The sequence below is a fragment of the Canis aureus genome, chromosome 5 (genome assembly GCF_053574225.1).
Source record: "Canis aureus isolate CA01 chromosome 5, VMU_Caureus_v.1.0, whole genome shotgun sequence".
NCBI lineage: Eukaryota > Metazoa > Chordata > Mammalia > Carnivora > Canidae > Canis > Canis aureus.
In genome coordinates this window covers 52,439,497-52,467,454 of record NC_135615.1, presented here as the reverse complement: position 1 = coordinate 52,467,454, position 27,958 = coordinate 52,439,497, and the positions used below count along the sequence as shown (strand labels likewise).

At 35.3% G+C, this 27,958-nt stretch overlaps 1 protein-coding gene and 1 pseudogene across 13 annotated transcripts in view; one reads left to right on the top strand and one right to left on the bottom strand.

Moving 5' to 3' along the window:
- ERBIN (erbb2 interacting protein) overlaps positions 1-27,958 on the bottom strand; it is a 118,731-nt gene that overhangs the window by 38,177 nt on the left and 52,596 nt on the right. For all 13 annotated transcript variants that reach the window (XM_077897986.1, XM_077897985.1, XM_077897988.1 and 10 more), the window contains 10 exons: positions 26,102-26,180; positions 24,461-24,550; positions 22,734-22,790; positions 16,305-16,368; positions 10,844-10,918; positions 10,061-10,205; positions 8,640-8,712; positions 8,176-8,305; positions 7,747-7,862; positions 5,874-5,943 (listed from right to left, as the gene is read on the bottom strand). In XM_077897986.1, the coding sequence (XP_077754112.1) occupies positions 5,874-5,943; positions 7,747-7,862; positions 8,176-8,305; positions 8,640-8,712; positions 10,061-10,205; positions 10,844-10,918; positions 16,305-16,368; positions 22,734-22,790; positions 24,461-24,550; positions 26,102-26,180 (899 nt within the window). The remainder of the gene's footprint in view (positions 1-5,873; positions 5,944-7,746; positions 7,863-8,175; positions 8,306-8,639; positions 8,713-10,060; positions 10,206-10,843; positions 10,919-16,304; positions 16,369-22,733; positions 22,791-24,460; positions 24,551-26,101; positions 26,181-27,958) is intronic.
- LOC144314191 (transcription factor BTF3 homolog 4 pseudogene) lies at positions 20,372-21,047 on the top strand (annotated as a pseudogene).

The window sequence follows — 27,958 nt, the reverse complement described above, 5'->3', positions numbered from 1 at the left end:
TAAATGTAAGTAATAAATGTATATATGTATGTATGTATGTATGTATATTAGTATTCCTCATGATTCATCCATCCCTAACAATTAAATAAATAAATTCAGAGCTCCTTTTGAGAAAATAATAAAAGCTATGAAACCACTCCCTAAAAAAAGGCGATTAAAATGATGAGCTGAACTCCTATTATCTCTTCTTGGGACAAAAATCTTTAAAAAATTTTTATAATAAACAAAAGGAACAGATCTATAACTGTCCTGGAAAAAGAAAACTGCCTTCAGGAGTACTTACAGAAATCCCAGGAGATTTGAAATTTAAAGAATGGAGAAACCAAGAGCATAGAAACCAGAATCTAGGACAAAGCTGGAGAGGATTGTGGCCACTAGAATTGTTCTCTAGGTGCCTCTACCCAGATATATCAAAGGTACTTCAAACTTAACATACCTAACTGGAACTACTATCTTCCCATAAACCTTTTTTTCTGTTGTGGTTCCTCATCTTGGTTATTGTATCAATACATCAATACCCACCGAGCCCTCCAGTCACATCTCTGAGGCTCACCTTCGTTTTTACTTCCTTTCTTCTCACACACATGAATTCTTCACATATTCTAGTGATGTGACCATTTTAAAGATTTTTATTTATTTATTCATGAGACACACAGAGAAAGAGAGAGAGAGGCAGAGACACAGGCAGAGGGAGAAGCAGGCTCCGTGCAAGAAGCCCGATGTGGGACTCAATCCCGGGTCTCCAGGATCAGGCCCTGGGCTGAAGGTGGCACTAAACTGCTGGGCCACAGCGGCTGCCCATGATGTGACCTTTTAAGTTATATCTTAAATATACTAGCTCTTCTCTGGCCCTGTTACCATTATTTTACTTCAAGGTAACATTTTCTATGGCCTTGAGTTTGGCAATGCCCTACTCTCTAGTCTAGTCTCTCCTGCCTTCACACCAAGCACCACTACCCCCTGCTAAATCCATCTTCCACAATGCAGCCCAAAAAGCTTTCCAAAATAACAATCTTATCCTACTATTTGCTTGTTCATACGTCATACTGGTTCATCATCAACTATAGTAGGGTTGACATGTATTACAGGATCACTTCTTTCTCTTAAACTGATGGCATATATGAATAATTGATTATGATTATAATGACCAAAAGCCAATTTGCCTGGGATATTTGCATTTTACACATGCTGATGTGACATAGTTATCATAAAGCCCTTTTCATTATCAAAAGGGTCTTAGTATGGACAATAAATTACAAGTTACCCTAATCACAGCAATCTCCCACTGAGGCTGAGTATGACTTCTGAATCCTTATAACAATTATTCAGAAGCCAGTCATAAATTAACAGAGTTAATTAACTTGCCATGCAAGTTAATTAGAAAAGAAACTGTTCACCAGTCTTGAAATATAATGCAAGTTTCTCTGCATGGCATACAAGATTCTCCATGACCTGAGAGCTGTCTACCTCTCTGGCCTCATTTCCTACTCTTCCACTTAAAGGTTATGTTCTAGTCACAACGAACCACTTCTCCAGTTACAGAGTACCCTAGACTTCTTCACCAAAGAGTACTTAGGTTTATGATATTCCTTCTAATTAGTATTTTCTTCCCCCATCTTTGTTTAAATCCTTTTATTCTTCTAAGAAGTGGTTAGTCATTTGCAGGCATCTCCTCCACGGGGAAACCTGCATTTACATCCCCAAATTTTGCTTCTCTTCTTTCATCCTGAAGCCTAATCCTACTAAACCTTTTATCACATTGCATTACAATGACCTTCTTAATATCCTTACTTGGCCCATCTTAGTCTGCCTGGCACAAAGCAGTTGTTCAATAAATATTTCTTGAATGAAAATGAACAAACGAATAAGGAAATGAATCAACTGTTCTGTTTAAGACTTCAGAAACTCATGAAAAATTATGTGACTCCATGTACTGCATACAGGTACATTCCCTAAATGGTCAGTGAAATATCCAAGAGCAATTTATTTTGTTGTGGGTTTTTTTTTTTTTAAGAGCAATTTATTTTGATAATTCTACTCAAATTACTTTCACATACCTTCTCCCCTATATGTTGTTCTTTCTTAGCAAAATGACTGCTTCATACTGTGAGGGAGATTTTATAGCTACACAAGATGATTCATTATTTACCTGTTTATTACTTGTCAAACTGAGAAAAAACACAAACCCTGTATCACTACAATTTTTTTTAAAGATTTTATTTATTTATTCATGACAGACACACACACAGAGGCAGAGACACAGGCAGAGGGAGAAGTAGGCTCCATGCAGGGAGCCCGACGTGAGACCCGATCCTGGGTCTCCAGGATCAGGCCCCGGGCTGAAGGCAGCGCTTAACTGCTGAGCCATCGGGGCTGCCCCTATCACTACAATTTTTAAAAAATTTGAGAGTGCGTGCACGTGTGTGTGTGTATGTGTGTGTGTGTGTGTGTGTGTGTGAGAGAGAGAGAGAGAGAGAGAGAGAGAGAGGGAGAGGATAAGCAGGGGGAGGGGCAGAGGGAGAAGGAGAAGCAGAATCTCCACTGAGCAAGGAGCCCAAAGCAGGGCTCAAGCCATGCTTAACCAACTGATCCATCCAGGTACCCCTACAGGTTTTTTTTTTTTTAAGATTTATTTATTTATTTCAGAGAGACAGAGCAAGCATGAGCAGGGAAAGAGGCAGTGGGAGAAGGAGAGAAAGAATCTTAAGTAGACTCCCTAGAGTGCAGAGACCCATCCGTGCAGATCTCACGTCCTTGAGGTCATGACCTGAGCCAATATCAAGAGCTGGATGTTCAACCAACTGAGCAACCCAGGTGCCCCTACTACAGTTTTGTTTGTTTGTTTTTTTTTTAAGTAATTAACAGATGTGGGACAAAGAAAAGAAAATGAGAGAACACTGTAAATATGAAGAAACTCTTAGATACTAGATAATTTCACTAAAATGAGTCATCTGGCATAATATGCTGGTATTTACTCCAATAGTGCTATTATACTAAAAGTCTGAGTCCTCAAGACCAGGAGCTATGTCTCACAACTATAATAAGTAACTGGCATAAGCCAGGGCCTAGCAATGTTTTGTGAATCCAAATGCAAAATTTCAAACATTCCACATGTAAATATTTAAATTAAGAGATTAGAAAATTAAGAGTTCCATATATACATGAACTGACACATTTAATGATGATCCAGCAATCACTGTGTTCAAGCTCTCACAAAAGCAAAGGTAACATCATTTTAGTATTTCCTTCCTTAGCTTATAGAACAAGGAAATACTACAATCTGATTCTTAAGTGTAGACTGACAACAACTCAAGCCTTTTAGAATATTAATAAGAATTAGGTAAGAAAATTGGTCTTGGTTAAGAAGCTTGGAGAATCCTGAAATATAGACAAGTGGGTTTCTTTATGATAGTAACACAAAAAGGTTGTTAATATAATCTAAAAGAAGGATAAAATACAGTCTCCCAAGCAAATTTAACTATAGAATTTAAGAATATCTTATGAGGGGGCGCCTGGGTGGCTCAGTCAGTTAAGTTACTGCCTTCTGCTCAGGCCATGAAGCTGGGGGTTCCTGGGGTCGAGCCCCACATCAGGCCCTCTGCTCAGTGGGGAACCTGCTTCTCCCTTTCCCTCTGCCTGCCACTTCCCCTGCTTGTGCTCTCTCACTCTGTCAAATAAATAAATAAAATCTTAAAAAAAAAAAAAAGAATATCTTATGAGACTAGTGTATCCAAACCTTAGGAAAATGCAGCTTTAGATAACTTATTATAAGGTATTGCTCAAAGTCAAGTACTAAGCATTAACTCATTAAAAGGATCAGCAAACTGTATACTCTACTAGGTTAAAAAAAAATTACCAGTAAGATATACCTGAGAATAAATATGGAGGAAAGATTTCCTCATACTTACAGAGAGTAAGTTAACTCTTATTTTGTTTAGGACCTACAATCTATTACTTTGATGACATTATACAGGGGATTTCTTATCAATTAAAGTAGAAGTTTACAACAATCTACACTGTGAATCCTAAAACTAAGAATGAGATACTCAAAACTCAAAATATATTTTGCCAATGTCTTTCACAGGGGAATTAGAGCTACTATATGCAAGGATAAATTACTAACATTTATTTCTAAGACTAAGGCAAATACAGAGACTTCCCCGCTAACTGTCCAAATGGAAACTTAGCTAGAGTACTAAGATTCACTGTCCTGACCTTCCTGCCTCCCATGCACTATAATACACTTAAATCAGTATTTCATATCCACTATTCCACGAAAAATATGTACTCTTCCCAAGGTCAGTAACTACTTCTATCTTGACAAACCTAATGGCCAATTAGAGGTTCTCACCTACCCGATCCATCAGCAACTATGGCTCAGATGATCTTTCCTGAAGTACTTCCTTCAGATGACTCTCTAGATAACATCCTCTCCTGGCTACCTGGTTCTTCTCATTTTCCTTTTGGGGCCACTCTCTTCCCTGAACTTATTAATCTTTGACCTTTTTTTCTTCTCTGTTCTTTCTCCCTAGTAATTTTATGCACTTCCATGGTGTTAAATCCTCCCTTTGTACAATGCTGACTTCCAAATTTTATCTCTAGCCAATGCCTGATAGTCAATTACTGACCTGACAGTCCTACATTCCTTCTCACCATCCCCATTATTATCACAATAGTTGAAGCCCCACAATACCTCCTTCTCAACTATTGCAATACCCTCCTTACTGAACCTTCTCCTTCCAAAACAGAATATTCCACTCCTAATCTTAGCACCCAACCATGGTCCATTCCTCACACAAGCGCCAAATGATCCTTTTTAAAAAAAAATTACATTTTGCCATTCCCTGGCAGGAAACACTTCAACAGATTTCATCTAACTCAAAATAAACCCCAATTGGTTAGTATGGCCTACAAGGTCCTATGTGATCTAGTCCCAATGTTCCTCTCTGATCTAATCTTACTCAATTCTCTTCCTTGCTCACTATTTTCCAGCCGTTAGGGTTTTAATGTATTCCTCAGTTACACCAAGCTCATTCCAATATTAGGACCTTTCTCTAAATATTATTTAAAGGCACCTCCTCTCCCAACTCACTGTCCTAGTCTATGCATGGCTCACTCCTAATTGTATGGGAGCATCTGCTCTACTGGTTCCCTTCCTTAGAGAGAGAGAGACTTCCTAAATCATCCTATTTAAAATAGGATGTTTACTCTTTCCCTGCTATTCCTCTAATGCCTATCAGGTTCTGTTTTGCTTTGTAGCTCTGACACATTATTACACAATCACTTTTCTCTCTCTCTTGAAAATGTAAGCTCCATGAGAATATAAGAAGATTCTATTTGCTTCACCAATATATCTCGTTTCCAATTTTAGTATATGAGCTGCCGAAGCGAGCACTATCTCAAGTTTCCAGAGCAGTTCATGATCTACTGTTAAGCCTTCAATAAATATTTATCAATCAAAGAAAAGTCCCAGGAGTAACTCTTAATTCCTTAGAAACATTTCTTTCAGGCGTGTGAAAGTGTGTGATTAGAAGCATAATTTAAATTGATTATTAAATTTCTATAGATAAAATACCACAGAGGATCACTATAAAAACTTCAAAACGGAGAATACTGAGTCTGATACCTTAATCAATATATCTTTTTACGGATTCAGGAGTAATTAGACAAGTCCGATAGGATTTATGTTTTGAATCTACACAAATTGCACAAAACTTAGCTGCATCTACATATTTTCTAAGATTTTCTTTCCTTATATATATTTTAAAATGTATACCAGGGTATAACAGCTCTTAAATGAGCCTATGTAAATTATTGTGCATAATTCTATAACACAATTGAAATTCCAGAATTTACAAAATCAGAATGCCTACCTGATTATCTGAGAGCCACATAGCAGTCAATTGTTGCAGCTTTGTAAAGCTAAAGGGCAAATTCTTTAATCTGTGGGGGGAAATACAAACAAAATTAAAATAACAAATGTTAAAATGTAAGAGCAAAACCTAATGGTCTTCTAAACAATATTATATTTTTGAATATGAAAACAGGAGATAAATATTTAACTTAGGAGAGAACCTGATAAAAGTCTTTGACATAAGATATAAGATAAACTATTATTCAGTTTTATAAGAATTCATTTTAAAAATAAAATGCTTCAATTGAATCAATTCAGCTAGAGGAAAAATAGATAATCAAATAGCCTCAAAAAATTATCTGCTAAGAAAAAATGTTAACCATCTTTACTTTAACTCAAAGATAAGAACACCTTAAGCAATGTCTCATAAAATTGCTGTGGATATTTTATTTATATTTAGAAAGAACAAACTACTTCAAGAAGTCTGAGTGAGAGTTAAAAAAACTCCAAGTTCTGAGCCAGCACTTTCATATTCCAAAGGCTATTTGAACAATATAATGAGGGGCAGCCTCATTGTATGAGGTGGCTCAGCGGTTGAGTGCACTTTCAGCCCGGGCGGGGCCTGATCCTAGAGACCCGGAATCGAGCCCCACATTGGGCTCCTTGCTTCTCCCTCTGCCTGTGTCTCTCTCTCTCTCTCTTTCTCTCTCAAGAATAAATAAATAAATCTTTAATGAGTAAAAAACAAAATAATATTAACTCCTCAGAAGGCCAAATTAGAAGAGCACCCTATTTAAAACAGAATGTCTACTTAACTTACACCTTCTATCTTGTTATGCTATCTACTCTGCTATGCCTACCTTCCAAGGCAATATGCTAGAACCTAAGGGCTCTAGCTTTAGGGTACAAAGTATGGGCGGAAATGAGGATTTAATTTTTTTAAAAGGTAGTGGTTATTCTTAAACAAAATGGAACAGTCCAAATACCTTAATTAGTCAGAAAACTGGGCTAACAGTAAAGCTCTACTTTACAAGCTAAGTGAGCCATCTTAAATCTGAGTGTTAATTTTCTCCTTGTAAAATAACAATACTGTACTATTGCATAGTGTTGTTTTGATATTTTGTAACAGTCCAAATACCTTAATTAGTCAGAAAACTGGGCTAACAGTAAAGCTCTACTTTACAAGCTAAGTGAGCCATCTTAAATCTGAGTGTTAATTTTCTCCTTGTAAAATAACAATACTGTACTATTGCATAATGTTGTTTTGATATTTTGTAAGGTATTATGAAAGCATAATGTAAAAATGCTCTACATTCTTTTATCATTATTAGTATCTTTACCTCAGGAAAAATTACAGACCGTCTGTTCTTAAACATTATGCCAATTTAGCAACTCTAGTGATTTGCTCTGCACTTTGACTGTGTTGCCCAAGCTATGCAAATGGGTGCCTAATTCAGATCTCTGCTTAGAAAAATACAGGGAGCAGATTAAATGAAAAGCTGCTTCATGCATCAGTATTATGGTGAAGGTATGACTTAAGGAATAAAAAAGGGTGAGTATAAGGAAAGAACAGCTATCTAGCTAAGGCTTTAAGTTGTTGAGCTAAAGTTGACACAAAATGAACTGTGACAAATAACCCACTATAAAACCACAGAAAATTAGGTCATCTTTCAAATAAAAATTCTATTTAAAAACCAAAAATACATATGAAAAGAATATGAAAAAAAAAAGAGAGAATGTTATGCATGCCATTTTCTTTTCTTTTTTTTTTGCAATGCCAGTCTTCTTTGGAAAATATATTTATTATTGATAATGCATGCCATTTTCTATCAAATAATGAAACTTTAATTTCATTCAATCAATGTCTTCTATAAACCAGAATTCTTACAAACCTATTGTCACTTAAATTGATGACTTTTAGTTTTTGCATGTCACCCATTTCCTCTGGAAGTGTCTCAAGTTTATTGGAATGGAGAAATAGCACAGTTATATTTTTCCAGCTTCCAATCTGAAACAGAAACATAAAATTGTGGATCAAAATTGTGGCCTACTGCTTAATAGAGAGAAGTAAAATATCATTTCCAAAAGTTATGAAAATATTCTTTCATTTATAAAAGGAATAATTATTTTCTCCTTTCAATGATTAATTTTCATGTTTAAAAAGTATTTAGATACCTCTATAAATAAGTATAGCTAATTATTATTCAGAAATAAATAAAAGAGTTACACAATTATTTCTAAAGAAAACAGATAAAACCACACTAGGTAGTTTTAATAAATAAAATGAAAAAACAATTCAAAGCAAATTGAAAATACAATACCTCTGGGGGTAACTGTTGTAAATAATTATGATCTGCAGCAAATGTTCTTATATTAGTAAGCTGCCCAATAGATGAAGGCAAAGCTTCAATTTCATTGAAGCTACAATCCAGTTCTTCTATTGATACTAACCTAATTAATTAAAATAGAAAACACACATTTTTTTTTTAGTTTCTTATATATAACCCCAAACTTAACACATAAATATCAACTTGATTTTACCCAATCTAGAAAAACTCGATTTCCACTAAGCATAACAATAAAGATAAACCTCTCTTTATTATAAACATATCCAACCTATGTCCAATTACTTATTTAAATGCTTATGGAATCTCCCTTAGATGCCATTTAAGCACTTACCCGAAAATATGTATGGTTGAATGAAATATATACATAATATATATAAACATAAATACATAAAGCTGAATGAAAATAAAGTCTTCTAAGTAATTCAGAAAAATCTTACCCTCCTATAGAGTCTGGCAAATACATTAATTGATTTTCATCTATTTTAAGAGTTGTTACATTCTTCAATGAACCTATGAGGGAAGAAGTAAGATATAATTTTCCAGCTTGAACTAGAAACCAGTCAATCAACAGTCCATGCAAACACATATTACATTTGACATGAATCATACAGAACTTTCTTAACCTATCTAAAAGAAAAACCAACCTAACCTCTTCACTCTGTATTCCCTTAGCCTTTATTTTCAATTTTTATGATATATCACCTTTTAACAGTAGTGTATATTTATCTATCTTACTTCTATTAAAATGCAAGCTTCATAAAAGTAGGGACTTCTGTCTGCTTTGTTCACAGGTGCAGCACTACTCCTTAAAACAATGCCAGGGGACAAGTGAGTGCAAACAAAAAGGAATGGTAGGTATATAAAATTCCTAGGTATAGGGATGCCTGGGTGGCTCAGCGCTTGAGCATCTGCCTTCAGCCCAAGACCCGGGGTCTTGGGATCGAGTCCCGTATGGGGTTCCCTGCATGGAGCCTGCTTTTCCCTCTGCCTGTGTCTCTGCCTCTCCTTCTGTGTCTCTCATGAATAAACAAATAAAATCTTTAAAAAAATAAAATAAAATACAAAGAGTCTAACTTAAAGTGTTGAATAAATTGTAGACTTTGCAAAACGTAACCTGAGCTAAAAAAGCTATGTAACTCAATAAATATGTACAAAGGGTTTTTTGTTGTTGTTGTTGTTTTTCATGTTTAAGCATCATAAAGACGGCAAGATTTATGTTATTGGTTCTTCAATCAAAATAATTCAATTTCCTTGAAGCATCATCAGACTAAAAGTAACTACACAAAGACTCTCATGGGATCTGCTAAACTGGTTTGTTTTCTCATCTATGAGTCTAAAATAGAGATTGAAAAAAGTTACTAGATAATAGCTATGATTAGCAGTTAAAGTTTGGATAAATTAACATCTTTTTAAAGAATTTAAATTTTATTGTAGTGATAAAAATGGCATTTTCTTAAAGAAAAATATAGTAATGTCAACCGAGAAAAACGTGTAGACAATCACATAAGGAAAAAATTCAAATAAGATTTGTGACTGGCAGTACAACAGAACTAGCTCATAACAAAATCTGACATACGAAAGTTTTGAGTGAAATAATGGCAAAATGTAATTTCTGAGATTTTACATTAGTAAATTTTTTTTTAAAGATTTTTATCTGTTTATTCATTAAAGACACACAGAAAGAGGCAGAGACACAGGCAGAGGGAGGAGAAGCAGGCTCCTTGCAGGGAGCCCAAAGGGGACTCAATCCCAGGACCCCAGAATCACAACCCAAGCTGAAGGCAGACGCTCAACCACTGAGCCACCCAGGTGCCCTACATTAGTAAATTTATTACATGAATCAGAAAGCAATACAAACCAATAGTCTCAGGCAGTTGTTGAAGTGAATTGCTTGATAAGAGGAGGTCTTGAAGGTTTTCACATGCTGAAATTCCTTCTTCAATCATTTCAATATTATTTTTGGAAACATCCAAATATGTGAGCTGTTTCAAACTACCAATAAACTATAAGTAAAAAAAAAGGAAATCTAATGATTCCAATAAATGAATTTGTAGCAAGTGTAGATAATAAAATCAATACCAAGTTATAATTCATAATTACATGTTTAGTTGAGAGAAAAGATTCAATTTTTTTATTAAATGCCATAAATAATATATTCAATAATAAAGCTAAGAGCTCTTGCTAAGAGACTAGCAGAATGACAATGGACATATACTTTTCTTTGGGAACTCAGCTGTCACCATTGGCCAGGGCAAGAGGACCCACAGGGATTCATATGTTCTTTGAGTATGGGAATAAATGTCAGCTGATAAGACAGAAATTACATAGAAAATATCCTACTTTAACAAATCTCTGGACAAAATGAGTTAGGATATAAACTCAAATGCAACCATTAGGAAGGACACACTCCAGGTCTAGTGAATTAAAAACAGTCTATTTTACAAAGTTTACTATGGTAATTTTCTGATTTTAATCAAGAATGTATTGACAGTAAAAATAAAAATGTTATTTGCTTCTATCCAATAGTACTAACAACTAAATAACCATCCTTTCTTAAAAGGTAATTTGAAAATGTACAATTCATAAAACTGCAAAGAAAAGAGTACAATAAGAAAAGCCATTTAAAGTTTGATATACATACCCCTGGAATAAAAGTCAGTCTATTACCATCCATCCAAAATTCTTTCAATCCACTTAGTTGCTCAAGTACTTCAGGCTGTTTGGATAAGAAGGAGGTAGGGGGATTCAGTAATTTACCTGAATATTTTTATCCTTCAAAAGAAGCTCCAGGGAACTTCTAATGGTAACTTCTAGTTTAAAACAATTAATAAGTAATGGGGGCGGAGGCATGGAGCAGAATCAGGATTCTAGACTTTTCACTATATTATAATCATTACAGTGGTACTACTAAAAGAAAACTCAAAGATAAGCATTCCAGAAGAGTAGGCTGCCTAAAACTAATTTAAGCTTTTGATTACATAACAGGTTCAAGTATTTATAAAACTAATAAATAAAAGTAAGACCAATTGCTTTCAAGAGTACAATAAAAAGATACTCTCAATCATTATCTGTAAAAAAAGATTTAGCCTTTTCCTGTAAGACCCAGCAATTGCACTCCTGGGTATTTACCCCAAAGATAGTGATCTGAAGGGGCACCTGAACCCCAATGTTTATAGCAACAATGTCCACAATAGCCAAAATGTGGAAGGAGCCTAGATGTCCACTGATGGATGGATACATAAGATGTGTGTGTGTGTGATATATATATATATATATATATATATATCACACACACACACACACACACACACACACACACACAAACAATGGAATACTACTCTACCAACAACAAAAAAAGAAATCTTGCCATTTGCAACAATGTGGATGGAACAAGCGAAATAAGTCAATCAGAGAAAGACAATTATCATATGATCTTACTTATATGTGGAATTTAAGAAACAAAAGAGAGGACCACAGGGGAAGGGAGGGCAAAATAGAACAAGATGAAATCAGAGAGGGAGACAAACCATAAGAGACTCTTAATCATAGGAAACAAACTGAGGGTCACTGGAGAGGAGGGGGCTAGGGGATGGGGTAACTGGGTGATGGACATTGAGGAGGGCATGTTATGTAATGAGCACTAGGTATTATTTGAGACTGATGAATCAATGAACACTACCTCTGAAACTAATAATACACTGTTAATTAATTAAATTTTAATTTAAAATAAATGGGAAAAAAGAATCAATTAAGAATTAATCAATGTTACCTACTTATTATCAACTATTCTATATGATACTATAATGGTGCTACATATCGTTATGCATTTGTCCAAACCCACAGAATGTACAACACCAGAAGTCAAACCCAATGTAAACAATGGACTTCAGGTAATTGTGATGTGTCAATATACGTTCAATCAAGTTTAACAAATGTACCACTCTGATGGGGGGTGTTGATGATGGGGAAATTATAGATGTATGGGAAGGGTGTGTACAGGAAATCTCTGTACCTATTGTCAGCTAAAATTTGCTATAAACCTAAAACTGCTCTATAGAATCTATTTTAAAAAAAAAAGCAGGAGTTGTCTGGGTGTCTCAGTCAGTTAAGTTTCTGCCTTCAGCTCAGGTCATGGACTTGGGTCCCGGGCTCGAGCCCTGCATTGGGCTCCCTGCTCAGCAGGGAGTCTGCTTCTCCCCCTCCTCCCTGCTTGTGCTCCCTCTTGCTATCTCTGTTTCTCTCTCTCTCAAATAAATGAATAATATCTTTAAAAGAAAAGATTTAGTTTTTATGAAAAGGACAAAGATTTTCCCTGATGACTAAGAGGGAGGAAAATAAAGAAAAAAACATCTTGGGCAGCCTGGGTGGTTCAGCGGTTCAGCGCCACCTTCAGTCCAGGGCCTGATCCTGGAGGCCCAGGATCTAGTCCCATGTCAGGATCCCTATGTGGAGCCTGCTTCTCCCTCTACCTCTGTCTCTGCCTCTCTCTGTCTCTCTCTCTCTCACATGAATAAATAAATAAAATCTTTAAAAGAAAAAAAAGAAAAGAAAAAAACCATCTTAAGTATCCAGTAATAAGGGAAAGGTAAGTAAACTAAGGCATAATCACATGATATGAACATTTTGTTATTTCAAACTCTTAGCAATTATATAATTATTGGTTTTTTTGTTTTTTTAAATTATTTTATTTTATTTTATTTATGATAGTCACAGAGAGAGAGAGAGAGAGGCAGAGACAGAGGCAGAGGGAGAAGCAGGCTCCATGCACTGGGAGCCCGACGTGGGATTCGATCCCGGGTCTCCAAGATCGCGCCCTGGGCGTGGGATTCGATCCCGGGTGTCCAAGATCACGCCCTGGGCCAAAGGCAGGCACCAAACCGCTGTGCCACTCAGGGATCCCAATTATTGTTTTTTTTTTTTTTTTTTTTTTTTAAGATTTTATTTATTTATTCATGATAGTCACACAGAGAGAGAGGAGGCAGAGACATAGGCAGAGGGAGAAGCAGGCTCCATGCACCGGGAGCCCGATGTGGGATTCGATCCCGGGTCTCCAGGATCGCGCCCTGGGCCAAAGGCAGGCGCCAAACCGCTGCGCCACCCAGGGATCCCCCAATTATTGTTTTTAATATGGTGTTGATAACAAAAAAATTAGAGGATTGCAGTGGACCTTGGTATTTTTTTAAATTTATTTTTTATTGGTGTTCATTTTGCCAACATATAGAATAACACCCAGTGCTCATCCCATCAAGTGCCCCCCTCAGTGCCCATCACCCAGTCACCCCCACTCCCCACCCACCTCCCTTTCTACCACCCCTTGTTCGTTTCCCAGAGTTAGGATGGACCTTGGTATTGAGACAAAATTCAATCTTAGACTTTTGCCCTTGTAGGTTCTATTGAATGCATCTGTCAAAGGTATTTTTGCCACTACACAAACCTCTGTCCAGTCACTGATACTGTGATGGCACAGAGTACCATCATATTTAATCAACATAATAACACAAGTAATACATAAAAGTCATGTCATTCAGATTTACTGCTAATACATAAATATAAGTCAGGATTCTAAGTGTCTTGGATTAAAAAGATCTCTTTGTGCTTTACCTGTTATCACTTAAGGGTGAGTTTTTAAAAAATGTATAATGCTGGAGACTGAAATGGTACAAAAACTAATGATTCTGAATGCTACTGATTTACAGGACTAACAATAATTAAGACTTTTCAAATAGTTAATATGGATGTAGATTAATATGTATAAAAATATCAAGAATATAATAGCTTAACAATTTAGGAAGCATAGTACATGTATTTTTTATAAGGGCTTAAAAACTTCCACAACACACAATAAAACCTATCATAAACCATCCTCAATTAAAATAAAGAATATGAATATTTTAGAAAAAAATGAGGTATCCAAAACTTCCACTCTTCAGCCGACTTCAGCTGTAGAGTTCACTGTCTATTTGATAAGCAAATGTATAATGAACACCCACAGGGCAATCATGAAGTTGACAATACTGAGAAATTCTTGTTAAGATGATCATTTGACAGCAGACACATGAAAAGATGCTAAACATCACTCATCATCAGGGAAACGCACATCAAAACCGCAAGGAGCTATCCCCTCACACCTGTCAGAATGACTAAAATCCATAACACAGGAAAGAACTGCTGGTGAGGATGTGGAGAAAAAGGAACCCTAGTGCACTGTTGGTGGGAGTGCAAATCGGGGCAGTCACAATGGAAAACAGTACAGAGGTTCCTTAAAAAATTAAAAATACAATCCAGCAATTCCCCTGAGTATTTATCCAAAAACATGAAAACACTAATTTGAAAAGATATATCCACCCCTGTTTGTGGCATTATTCACAATAGCCAAAATATGGAAGCAGCCCCAGTGTCAACTGAGGCTGATAAAGGCAATGTGACAGGAGTGCCTGGGTGGCTCAGGGGATTAAGCGTCTCCCTTTGGCTCAGGTCATGACCTCAGGGTCCTGGGATGGAGCCCCACATCGAAGGCTCCCTGCTCAGTGGGGGGCCTGTTTCTCCCTCTCCCTCTGTTGCTCCCCCTGCTGGTGCTCCCCTCTCTCTCAAATAAGTAAATAAAATCTTTTTTAAAAAGTAGTATATATGTGTGTGTGTGTGTGCATATATGTAATGGAGTATTAAACATAAAAAAGAATGAGATCTTGTTATTTGTAACAATGTGAATGGCTCAAGAGAGTATAATGCTAAAATAAGTCTGTCAGAGAAAAAGAAACCACATGATTTCACTCATATGTGAGATTTAAGAAACAAAACAAATGAACAAAGTAAAAACGGAGACAAACCCAGAATCAGATTTGTGACTATAGAGAACAAACTGCTGTGGGAGGGGAGGTGGATAGGTGGATGGGTGGAATTGGTGAAGATTAAAAGTGCTCTTGATGAGCACTGAGAAATGTACAGACTTGCTGAATCACTGTATTATACACCTGAAACTAATATAACACTGTATGTTAATTATACTAGAAGTAAAAAAAGAGACCAGGGGCACCTAAGTGGCACAGCTGGTTAAGGGATCAGACTCTTAGTTTTGGCTCAGGTAGTGAGTGATCTTAGAGTTGTGGGACCTTAGCCCTGCCTTGGGCTCTGCATTCAGCATGGAGTCAGCTTGAGATTCTCTCTCTCTGCCACTACACCCCCCCCCACCCCTCTAGCTCTGTCTCTAATAAATAAATCTTAAAAAAAAAAAAAAAAAAGACTGCCAGTCATTTGAAATCTACCATAATTTTAAAAACCAAACATAGGGCAGCCCGGGTGGCTCAACAGTTTAGCACTGCCTTCAGCCCAGGGCGTGATCCTGGAGATCCGGGATCGAGTCCTGCATCAGGCTCCCTGCATGGAGCCTGCTTCTCCCTCTGCCTGTGTCTCTGCCTCTCTCTGTCTCATGAATAAATAAATAAAATCTTAAAAAAAAATTATAAACATACTAAAAAAAAATTAATGATGATGATATTCAGGCCAATGAATTCCCCTTCAGAAAAAGTATCTAGCTTATTTTCTGAGTTCTCTTGGAAAGCTCAGTAAAAACAAAAATCTACATACATACTCTTTTCCTTTTTTGTTACATATCATAGCACACTTTGCATACAAAACAAAAACAATTTAGAGGTCTTATTAGAGTCTTATTACCAACTGAAAAACAACAGTTGTTTCACTTGATGTTTTCTCCTTAGCTATTAAGTAAAATTACAGAAAAATATTTTATCATTGAATAAATTCCTGAGCAATACTCTCAGGGAGCTACTTTTGACTCAGAAGTAGTCCCTCTGCCTGTGTCTGATTCATTCTAGATTCCCTTATAACTTCTCAAATTGTCTACTCACTATGCCTAAAAACTTTTAGTTACCATTTCCATGGGTTTCTCATTTATTTTACATTTTATTCTCACTATTGTCAGGTATTTCTGTCTGCTTAATTTTCCCTGTTAAGAACTTTCATATTGTTTTTTTCTCAAAAATATGTATCTTTATTTTACTCTTAAAAATGCTAAGAAATAAATACATTAATTTTCACATGTTCTCAAACTTAAGACCTCTGGATAAGGACTAGTATGAACTTACCACTTCTGTGAATTCATTACTTCCCAAATCCAGTCTTTCCAGCTGGGTCAGTCTATTCATGGTTCTATGTACAAGGGATTAATGAAGAATTGAATATAGAAAAATATCAATTAAATGGAAGCTTTCAAGAGTAATAGTGTTAAACATTCTCATGTAGTATCTAACAGTCCACGTAGACAAAATAAATGTAATTTCTTAGAAAAGTATTCTAAATTTAATTTCTCAATAAAATAAGTTGAATTATTTTCTCATTTTGGCTTCTCATCAGGTCTTCATCTCTATTCATAAGTAGTCACAGTAAATTCAAACACATAGACCAGAATATGTGTAACTGGTTTTCATTGTTTTTAAAGAATAAATTTTCATATAATATAAATCAACTAATGAATTAGACTGGCAACTACATAGTAATTATTACCATTTTTCAATATTGGTCACGTATTTGTAAAATTTCAAGATCGCTAATTCTGAAAATTAAGACTCAAAATTTTAAGAAAAGTAAGTAAGGACATTTCTCACCACATTTTCAAATTAATTTCAATACAACTCAAAGTTTTATAAGAATCACAAATATAATGAGTTAGATAAAATTCACTTTTAACTTCCAACTTACTACCAATATTTCTCTGTAACTACAGCAACTTGGAAAATATACAAAAACTAATTTCATAATAAAATAACTAAATTGTGCTTTTATTTCTCCTTCAATATGGTATTTTAAAAACCTAATTGGGATGCCTGGGTGGTTCAGTGGTTGAGCGTCTGCCTTTGACTCAGGTTGTGATCCCGGGGCTCCCGGGATCGAGTCCCACATCAGGCTCCCTGCATGGAGCCTGCTTCTCCCTCTGCCTGTGTCTCTGTCTCTCTCTTGCTCTGTGTGTCTCTCATGAATAAATAAATAAAATCTTTAAAAAAAACCTAATCAATAAAAACACATATTTATACTCTTACATAGCTACTTTTAGAGAAATGTAGTATTTGATAGATTGAGGTACTCTCAGCTACCCAAATAAGAACTTCGTGCTATAATCTTTTAGAATATGACAAAATGAAAGCAAAATACAGCTATTATCATGTTCCCAATATATATTAATATGCTAATAACTTAAAAATTAACATCATTAAGAACCAACAGGCTCCTTAAATGATAACCCAAGAACACAGACATTTTATCTTTTCTGGAAACTTAACAAATTAGAAAAAGTAAAATAAAATTCACTTAAAAGCATTTCTCTGTTTTTTTTTTTTTTTTTTTTGGGAAAAAACTAACAAACATAAGAGCACACATAATTGGGGGCACCTGGGTGGCTCAATAGGTTAAGCACCTGTCGTCAGCTAAGGTCATGATCCTAGAATCAAGCCCTGCGTTAAGCTACCTGCTGGGCAGGGAGTCTGCTTCTCCCTCTCCCTTTGCCCCACCAGCGTGCTTGTGTGCTCTCTTCCAAATAATTAAATGTCAATCACACACATAACTGTAACGCCACTATTGTTACTGACCTACTATTAGGGGAAGCTAATTTTCCCTAACCCTTTCATTTTAAGTATTCCCATTATATCAACATTTCTTTAACTTATTTCACAACAACCATTTTTTTTTTCCAAAGCTGCTTTATTTCACTTAGACTTATTAAGCTCCTAATCTCAGGTACTATGAAGTACTATGATTTTATTTCCTTTACTCTTATCTTTGTCCAGAAAATCTCTAAGTCAGTTGTAGTTTGCTTCATAACAAAGCAAAAGGTACTTCCAGGATCTTTCTGAAGAAAGATTAGATGCTATGGTATTAAACTACGTCTATAATACTGTATCTGGTAAACATCTGAGAAAAGTAGAGAGGTGTATGAGGAAGAAGGGAAGGACTAAAAGAAGACATAATCTTAATTTTCTTAATTCAACACTCTTAAAATGACAAAAGAACATAGGAAATCCATAAGCAGCAGTTAAACATTGTATCAACAGGGTAAGGAATACAAGAGTATAAAAAAGAAGTGGTCCCTAGGAAAAATACAATTATGAATGACATCTTTAATAAGCAAAGTTTTAAAACTGATCCAGGAAAAAGTGAGTGAAAGATCTATGTAATAAAAAAAGAAATATGGTGTAAAAGCCTCAAAGTGTCTCCATCACAACTTGCGTTAGCTTACACTGGCAACCTTGGTCCTACTAAGAGACCTCAAAAGTCTAAGACAAAATTTCATGTTTTCACTTTCGAGTCTTTTAAGATCCAGCTTCTTACTTCAAGGAGAGACTAAAAACTATCTCTCAAATTTCTTCCTGTTTACCTCTATAATTCTTTTGTATTAATGACGCCTTTTTATCATCTCCTCTTGTGTCACAGAGGAAAAATAGACATCTTTCGTGTGCTTAGTCCTGGCCCTCTGGTCCTCAGAGGTTATTAACTTTCACATAGCTACATATCTAAACTAGCTTTCCCACTGCTTTCATCTTTGATTACAATAAGGTTCACTAACATAACCTGGAAGCATATGACTTTCATAACATTTAAATACTGCCTCTTTGTAGTTTGTGAGGTCTCGAAAGTTTTAATCATGAGTCTTAAAAAGAAAGCTGTAAAGATAATATTTGAAAATCCATCAGAGCCCAATTTAAAGTTAAATAAGGACATAAAATAATGAGTTAAAATTATGGTTTCACATAAACCATATTAATTGTAGGCTGAGCTATTGTAAATGATTTACATCTTATTCAAATCTTTTACGAAGCTGTCACTGTTTGAACTAAGGAAGCATCAACACCAGTACCACATATGTAAAGTATTTAAACCTTTTTGAACTTAATATGGATCATAATTCTCATTTTAATTTATACTTACAACCATCACTAAGAATTCCAATAATTTCTGCACTGAACAATCATCAGCTCATAGATAACGTCTTCTGGGAATCAGAACTAAGATATGCTCTTTGTCCTCAAAGACTTAAATTCATGGGGAAGGTTACAAGTCTATCTGTATATGCATATAAGTTGGGCAGGTAAAAACGGGAGTAAAATGTATTTAAAAAATAAGAATAATGTGGTAAATTTCATAAAAGATACAAATAAGATGCCACAGAAGTTGAGTAAACAGAACTAACTCCTGGGGAACTGGAGATATCTGCCTTAGAAGGTAACAATTAACTCTTTGACAAACCAATTACAACAGAAGTCAGCAAAGTTTTCTGTAAATGATCAGAAAATAAATAATTTAGGCTTTGCATACAGTCTTTGACCCAAATATGTGACTCGAACTCTACAGAGCAAAAGGAGCCATAGACAATATGTAAATAAATACAGGTATTTCCAGTGAAACCTTATTTACAAAAATAAACAGTGGGCCAGAGTTAACAAGATGGTAGTTTGCCAATGCCTGCACTGTAAAAATGCAGCAATAAATTCTGGAAGTTTTAAGGTTTTTTTCCCAATAAATGGACATAGACCACAGTGCATTTTGAGTGTGTACATCTGTTTTTAGTCTTACCTTATTTCGCTTGGACTGCCATCTTTTTTTTTTTTTTTTTTTTTTTGGACTGCCATCTTTTTTTGATGTTAGTTTACCAGTAGGGGGCCCTCCACCCCACTTCTAATTTAAAACAAACTATAAAATCGGACAAATCGTTTGAACTACCATTATCAGACTTCACATGAAGACCCTACAGATCTCACTAATGAATACTATAGAAGAGCCCTACTATATGAATTGGGACCTCTATATAGGACTCGTGAGCTTTACAGACATATTTTGGTATCTGTCACAAAGGACCTAGTTCTGGAAAGCTATGCAATCCCTATAAAACACCAAAAACAGATGTGAAAATTTTATATTCAACATCACTGATTAAAATATGATGACCACAAATGCCAGTCTTTTAAAATAACTTTCAATCATATTTTAGACATTACAAAGTTAACATTTCTCTAAGGACTTAAGAATTAAAAATTCTTAGGGTGCCTGGCTGGCTTGGTCAGTAGAGCATGTGACTCTTGATCTTGGGGATTATAAATTTAAGCCCCACATTGGGTGTAAAGATTACTCAAAAGTAAAACCTTCAAAAGAATTAGAAGTTCTGGAGGCAGCCATCTTGCTCTTGCTGTGTGCTGTTGTTGGAGGACCCTCCCTGCTTCAGATTTACCAACAGCATGAATCAAGAAAAGTTAGCCAAACTTCAGGCTCAGGTCCAGATAGGGGGCAAGGGTACAGCTCGCAGAAAGAAGGTGGTACATAGAACAGCTACAGCTGATGACAAAAAACTTCAGAGTTCTCTAAAAAAACTGGCTGTGAATAATATAGCTGGTATCGAAGAGGTGAACATGATTAAAGATGATGGGACAGTTATTCATTTCAACAATCCCAAAGTCCAAGCTTCCCTTTCTGCTAACACCTTTGCAATTACTGGTCATGCAGAAGCCAAACCAATCACAGAAATGCTTCCTGGAATATTAAGTCAGCTTGGGGCTGACAGCTTAACAAGTCTTAGGAAGTTAGCTGAACAGTTCCCTCGGCAAGTGTTGGATAGCAAAGCACCAAAACCAGAAGACACTGATGAAGAGGATGATGATGTTCCAGATCTTGTAGAAAATTTTGATGAAGCATCAAAGAATGAAGCTAACTAAAATTTTTTCTGGTGTTTGGAAGCTGGCATGGACTAGATTTAACAAATCAGCTATGTGGTTCCAAAGTTTTACAGACATGGAGAACATCAACTGTTACTAGTTCAGTAATATAAATATTTTGTATATTAATAATGCTGTTTGTTCAGCATTTTTCGGTCATTTGATTTTGCGTTTTGCACTTCCTCCCAGGATCTATTCTTTTGGTCAAAATACGAAGTATTGGTGCAATTTGAGGGTGTTTTGGTGTTTGATTCCCAGTTTTCTGTTTTTTTTTTTTTGTTTGTTTGGGCATTTTTGGTGTGTGTAGGTCTGTGCATGCGTGTGGGTATGTAGGTATACAGTGGAGAGCAAATTGGAAAACGGTTCTATTTATCGTTCTTCTTCCCCCAGTAGAAAATAAAACAAATCTTTACAATTGTTACTTTTATTTTTTTTCTAATCACAGAATTAATGAAAAGTGACTGTCTTCGATTTCATATCTGAGGAGATTTTGCCCTTGGAAGTTTGGTTTTAATTTGCTTTGTTAACATATTTTTTCATACATTTCTCTGGGTTTAAAATGTCTTGAGATATTTTACCACCAGCTCCATGTTGGCATAGTGGGTAGCATATCTCTGGTGCATCTGCCTTAGATTCACTTACCTAGTTAGACCCAGAAGATTTTCTTCTAGCTTTCTTCCCAAATGCCTTTTTCCCTTTCCTTTTGGGCTCCCAGTGGCCTAGTCAGCCTTTGGTAATGCTCTTCCTCATCTTCTACTAGCCTGAGAAGGATGTTCTCCATATAGAGTTAAGTCAGTGCCTAATCCCTCTTTTGGTAAGACCTTTTCCCCCTCATCTTGAGGAACAACAGCTCCATCTTCAACGTTTTATTTCCCCCTTGATTTTATAATTTGGTAGATTTCAAACAGGAATAGCTAGCATGTGCTTGCTAAATAATTTTATGCCAGCCATAAACTCATTCCCCAACACAAATGGTCATTCTATGAAATGGTACTGGCCCCAGGAGGATTTCTTCAACCACTCTCCTACTCTTGGTCTTGAACCTACCTCTGGATTAGATCTTACTGTTGTAGCTGCTCACAGCATCCTCCTGCATGCTTAGAGTAATGCTTTTGGGGGAACACTGGTAAAATACAGTATTTATTTTTTTCACCTCCTTTCAGAGGACTTGGAGGTAAGTTGCATTCATTAATTCAAGTTTCCCTCTTGCTGTCTGATGATAAAAGCTTGCATTTTGCTATATCAGCATTTGTTATAGCCAATATTAAGGACAAGAGTTAGAAAATCTAGAATTTCCTGGCTCACCCGCAGACTATGGCTTAACCTTGCAGCATATCAACTTATGTTTCAAGCCAGATATCTTTATTTGATATCTAAAGTGCAAGACCAACAACATATCAAGAGATCTATAGGCAAGAAGGCAAAGCTCTTGTATTTTTTTTCATCCAGACACTTCAATTTATTTTATAAATTTGTTCATTTTTCCTGTTCTATTTTTTTTTATTATTATTATTTTTTAAATTTATGATAGTCACACACAGAGAGAGAGAGAGAGAGGCAGAGACACAGGGAGAGGGAGAAGCAGGCTCCATGCACCGGGAGCCCGATGTGGGATTCGATCCAGGGTCTCCAGGATCGCGCCCTGGGCCAAAGGCAGGCGCTAAACCGCTGCGCCACCCAGGGATCCCTCCTGTTCTGTTTTATATAATACATGAACTTAACTACAAAATAAAGTAACAGTAATAAAATAACAAAAAAGGATTATAAAAAAAAAGAATTAGAAGTTCTTACTTTAGAAAGGATAGCATCTTTACTTACTTTGGCAACATTTTCAACTGGTTTTCTCTAAGTTCTAATATCTGGAGTTTAGTTAATCTGCAAAATAAAATAACAAATCAAGCATCTATGACAGAGACAATGAATTTAATTACCAAAGTGATGTCTAACTCTAAAGTTTAAAAGCAACGAATAATTATTTGTAATCACAAAGACAAGACTATTTCTGCTCCTCAGAGAAAAATTAAACACTTCTAAACACATTTAAAGCACAAATTGATTGCCCCTGAATATCAATCTTACAGCATTTCATGCAAAAAATCCCTCCCCAAAATACTAGCCATCAGTATATCAGAAAATAATTCAACTTCAGAGTCTAGCTCCGAGAGAAAAAAAGAACAAGAGAACCTAAAGGGACATAAAAAGGGACAAATCCCCTGGCTCTTCAGTGATGTACATACCAATAAAATTAGAGGGAAAATAAGAAGACTGGTTGGTCTAGAGGTGCTAACTAATGCCACAATGTCAATTATATTCCAACACATAAATGTATCAAATCAACACGCTGTATACCTTAAACTTACACAATTTTTTTACCTGTCAAATATATTTCAATAAAAAAGTGGTCCAAATGTCAGATATAGAAAAGGAATCTAACAAGTATACTAACTTTTTATATATTCATGTATAATGTATATGCATATTACACATATACATCTACATATGCATGTATATAAATATATGAAGCATGATAATGTGGCCCCCACAGGACAGTCATTGGGCTACAATAATACCCAGAATTCTTTTTTCTTAATTGAAATGTAATTGACATATAACATTATTAGTTTCAGGTATTCAATGAAATGTACATATGTATATATTGTGAAATGATCACCACAGTAAGTGTAGTTAACATCCATCACCACAGTTAAAAAAATTCTCTTTCATATGAGAATTTTTAGAATCTGCTAACAGCTTCCAAATACGCAATACAGTATTGTTAACCATAATTACCACACTGTACATTATATCCCCATTATTTATTTATAGTTGGAAATTTGTACTTTTTGACCACCTTTACCCATATTGTCCAACCTCTCACCCTTGCAACACCAATCTGTTCTCTGTATCTTTTAGATTCCACATGTGAGATCATACAGATTTATCTTCATTTAGAAACAAAAAGATGACTAAAATTAACATGTCAATAAATAGCACTTTCTACTAATTAGTTTTAAAACAGTAATAATTTGCTATTAGTCATTCATTCACTAATTCATTTTTTCATTAAAAAAAATACTCAGAGACTATAATGACAAGAACTACTCTGTTAAGATATTGGTAGGAGTGTGCCAATGGGGTGGTCCCCAGAAACACATTTTCTTTTCTCCAGAATTGTCATTCTAGTAGAGGGGACAGATAAATAAAAAATTAGATCATTTTCAAATGTGGTAAACACTAAGAATAAAGCATTCTGTGTATCCAATATATAGAAATTACCCACATTTAAACTATTTTGCATACTTTAAAAATCAATTCAAGTCTTAAATTACCTTTTTCTTCTAAATATTCACTGCTTATTATATACTTGGGAAAAAGAAATTCAAAGACAAAATAACAACTGAAAAAACTATAAAAACCACAGTGCTTGGAAGTAATTACAAAAGAAGAGCCTATGAAAGTGTAATTAATAGTATTACAGCGACTTGTAGTTTTGTAAACTTTATAAGAGCTAACAAGAAAAGGCTTTAGAAGAAACTGTAATTTACCTGCCAAAATTAGCTGGCAAGAATTCAAGGAAAGCATCATTTAGATATAACTGGGTTAGGTTTAACAGCTGAGAAAATCCATCAGGAAGCCTATATAAAATACATCAGAATTTAAGTTAAATTAATACACAGAATTTCAGTCTCATAGAATCTAAGAATATGTCTACCCAACACATGTTCTTAACAGGTAACCTTTTTACTTTAATGAGGGATCCTCAAGTTGAGATTTCCTTTTTGTAAGAATTTACCTGTTTCAATGTTTATGATGACTTCTCTTTGTAAATAGGAAATGAGACAGTATTTGTCTCAAGAAGATAAAATGTCCACAGAAAGGTCAAATATGAATGAAGCATGATGCACAGAAATGTACTTAGGACATAACCATGACATCAGTAGGCACTCTTGAAATTCGCCTTATCTAACGTCAGTCCAAAGGAGTAGATAAGGAATTCTCAACTTTGACAGTACTGACTTTTGGGGCTGGATAATTCTTTGTAGTGAGGAGGCTGTCTTCTGCACTGTAGTGTTTGGCAGCAACCCTGGCCTTTGTCCACTAGAAGCCAGGAGCACCACCTACCATCATCGCAGGTTTTAAAAACCAAAACCATCTTCAGAATTTGCCAAATGACTCCTGGGAGCAAAATTATTCCTACTTGAGAACCACTAGTTTAGATTATTTTCAATTTCAATATCTGCCCCTTAAATAACCAAATAAAGATTGCATAATTTTATAATAAGCAAAAGAAAAGAAATAACACAAAAAGCTACATGACATTTTAAGGCCATCTGAGAACCTATATGTACTATCAGCTTTATCTTTGTTTCCTCTGGTTAACAAAAGAAATTCTAGATCTAGGACTGGATGCTAAGTATTTTTAGCTAAAAATAAACATCTTCAGTATATGTTTTTCCTGGATTTTAACAAGCACCAAGTTCTCTTGCAGTGAGACATCTCAGTCTTTGACTCATCTTGTTTCTCCTCTAAGTCACATTCCTTCATCTACCACAGCAAATGAAGCATCACTGTTTGAAAATACTCTATAAATACAGTAGTGTAATATGTGAAAGCGAGTTTCAGTTTTTGACTTAGCTATACTAAGCCATGCTCTACTCATCTTTTGTTTTCTATCCCATTTTTGTAAAACTGAACAGTTCTGGTGTTAGGAAAGCGTTCTATTTATAGCCATTACCACCACAAAAGAATATTGATGACTTCTGGTGTATGGTGCAACCAATCACATGTTTTTTCTTTTTCTGTTGTTCTTATCTCTCTGATCTTTCAGTTTCTTTTAGTATTTTTGAAAGTTTTAGGGTGCTACAGAGCTGATTTGTGAGCGAAGGTATTCTTACATTGTGCAAGTATCACTGAGGGAGGAGACCTGGGTTCTGGCCTCATTCCTTACACAAACTATCTGTGAGACCTGGAGCAAAATACTAGCATTATGGATGCTAAGTTGCCTTTGTAAAATATGGAGTTAGAAATAGGATTTAAAGGATTTCATTTTAATCTAAAACTGAAATTTTGTATAGATTTATGGTTGTTAATCAATTACTCATTAAAAATATAGAAAGTGATGTTCCACTCCTATTTCACAGCTATTTTATTCACAAGAGCAACTTGTAATTCAACTGAAAACTTACTTGGAAATGGGGTTTACACTGGCCTCCACAACTGTCAAAACTTTACAATTTTTTATATTTTCTGGAAATTCCTGTATTCCTAGAAAGAGAACAGATAATAATCAAATTAAAAGTATCTGCTACAGGGACACCTGGGTGGCTCAGTGGTTGAGCATCTGCCTTTGGCTCAGGGCATGATCTCGGGTCCTGGGATGGAGTCCCACATCGGGGTCCCGGAAGCGGGAGTCTGCTTCTCCCCCTGCCTGTGTGTCTGCCTCTCTCTCTGTGTCTCTAAGGAATAAATAAAATCTTTAAAAAAAAAAAAAAAAAAAAAGGATCTGTTACAAAGGATAAAATAATAATAAATTAATTCCTATTTACCTTGCAGATTCAAAATTTATCAACTAGGATCTAGACAAACTGATACCTGCCAAACAGAACTACTCTACAATTTCTCTTTTCTCTTTTATCTTTTGTTCATATGCCTCTTTATAATTGCCAGTTATTAGTTTTACCTCCCTTTGCTTCTCTTATGTCTTCTGAAAACCAATGCCTTCTCTATTTGATGATGTTAAGGATACAAAATACAGAACACTGAGGAGTCTTTCTGTTTTTCTGACAGAAAAAGACACATTATTTTTTAAGTGCTGGGCTCCAGATTAAGGTGGTCCCTAACATATATATAAAAGACAAAGCTGAAAACAAAGCTGAAGATAGAAGTAGTAGAAAATCTACATTTGCTATATGACTAGATATGCCTGGTGGCAGTCGCTGACCAATACTTCTGTAAAATACCATACACGTGCTGGAACAAGCCAAATTACGGTAAACTTTCTAAGCACTTACTCTTACTTCCTTGAAATATCTCAGGAAAAATATAGTAAAAATAATTTGCGAACAATATCCCACAAACTTCAAGTAGCAATGTTCTACTCCAGACTAAAAGAACACTAATAGCTTTTTGAAATATTACAAAAATTCTGTTTATAAGACTCATTCCTGTACTAATACGATATGAATATTCAATATAGTTGACATTAAAGGATCATTTAAACTTCTTTAAACATCATTACTGTATCATTCTACCTAAGTTTACCACAGTGCCAAGCACAGAATTTCAAGTGATCAAAAATTAATGATGCAAAATCATCAACTGGCAAATACTACAGTAATAAATGTTCAGTTAAAATTCATCACACACACAAAAAAACCTCATCAGTAGATACTAATATTTGTGGGTAAAATGATTATGAAAAAAACAGAATACTAATAAACTCTCAAAGTTTCTCCCAAAAAGATACTTTTTAATTATAAAAGGAAAACAGCAATTACAGTAAAGAAATCTCACAGGCATCACCTTAAAATGCTTCAAAGGTAGCAACACCAGTTAGCATTATCCTATGGAACCAAATCTAAGAGGCACTGGGGAGGGATAGGTATCGTTATTGTCATGTTAATCACAAGCAAACATCAAACAAATCCAAACTTAAGGAAATTCTATATAACTGCCCAATAAACTTTAAAACTATCAAGGTAAAAAAAGACAAAGGAAGATGGAGGAACTACCCAGGTGAGAGGTCTCCTCTAGACTCAAGAGTAGGATTGGTAGACTGTATCAATGTCACTATCTTTCTTGTTTTAGAATATCACAAAAATGATACCACTGAGGGGAAACTAGGTAACAAGTACACAGGACCAATCTGCAATTTTGGTGCAATTGCATGTGAATTTACAATTTTCTCAATAAAAATTTTCAATTAAAGAAACCTAGGCTCAATGATTCCTTAAGGGAAGGCTTTATCATTGTGGTTATTACAAATCCAATTTCTCTAACAGTCAAGATAATTCATTTTTTCTATTTCAATTTAGGAACTTTTA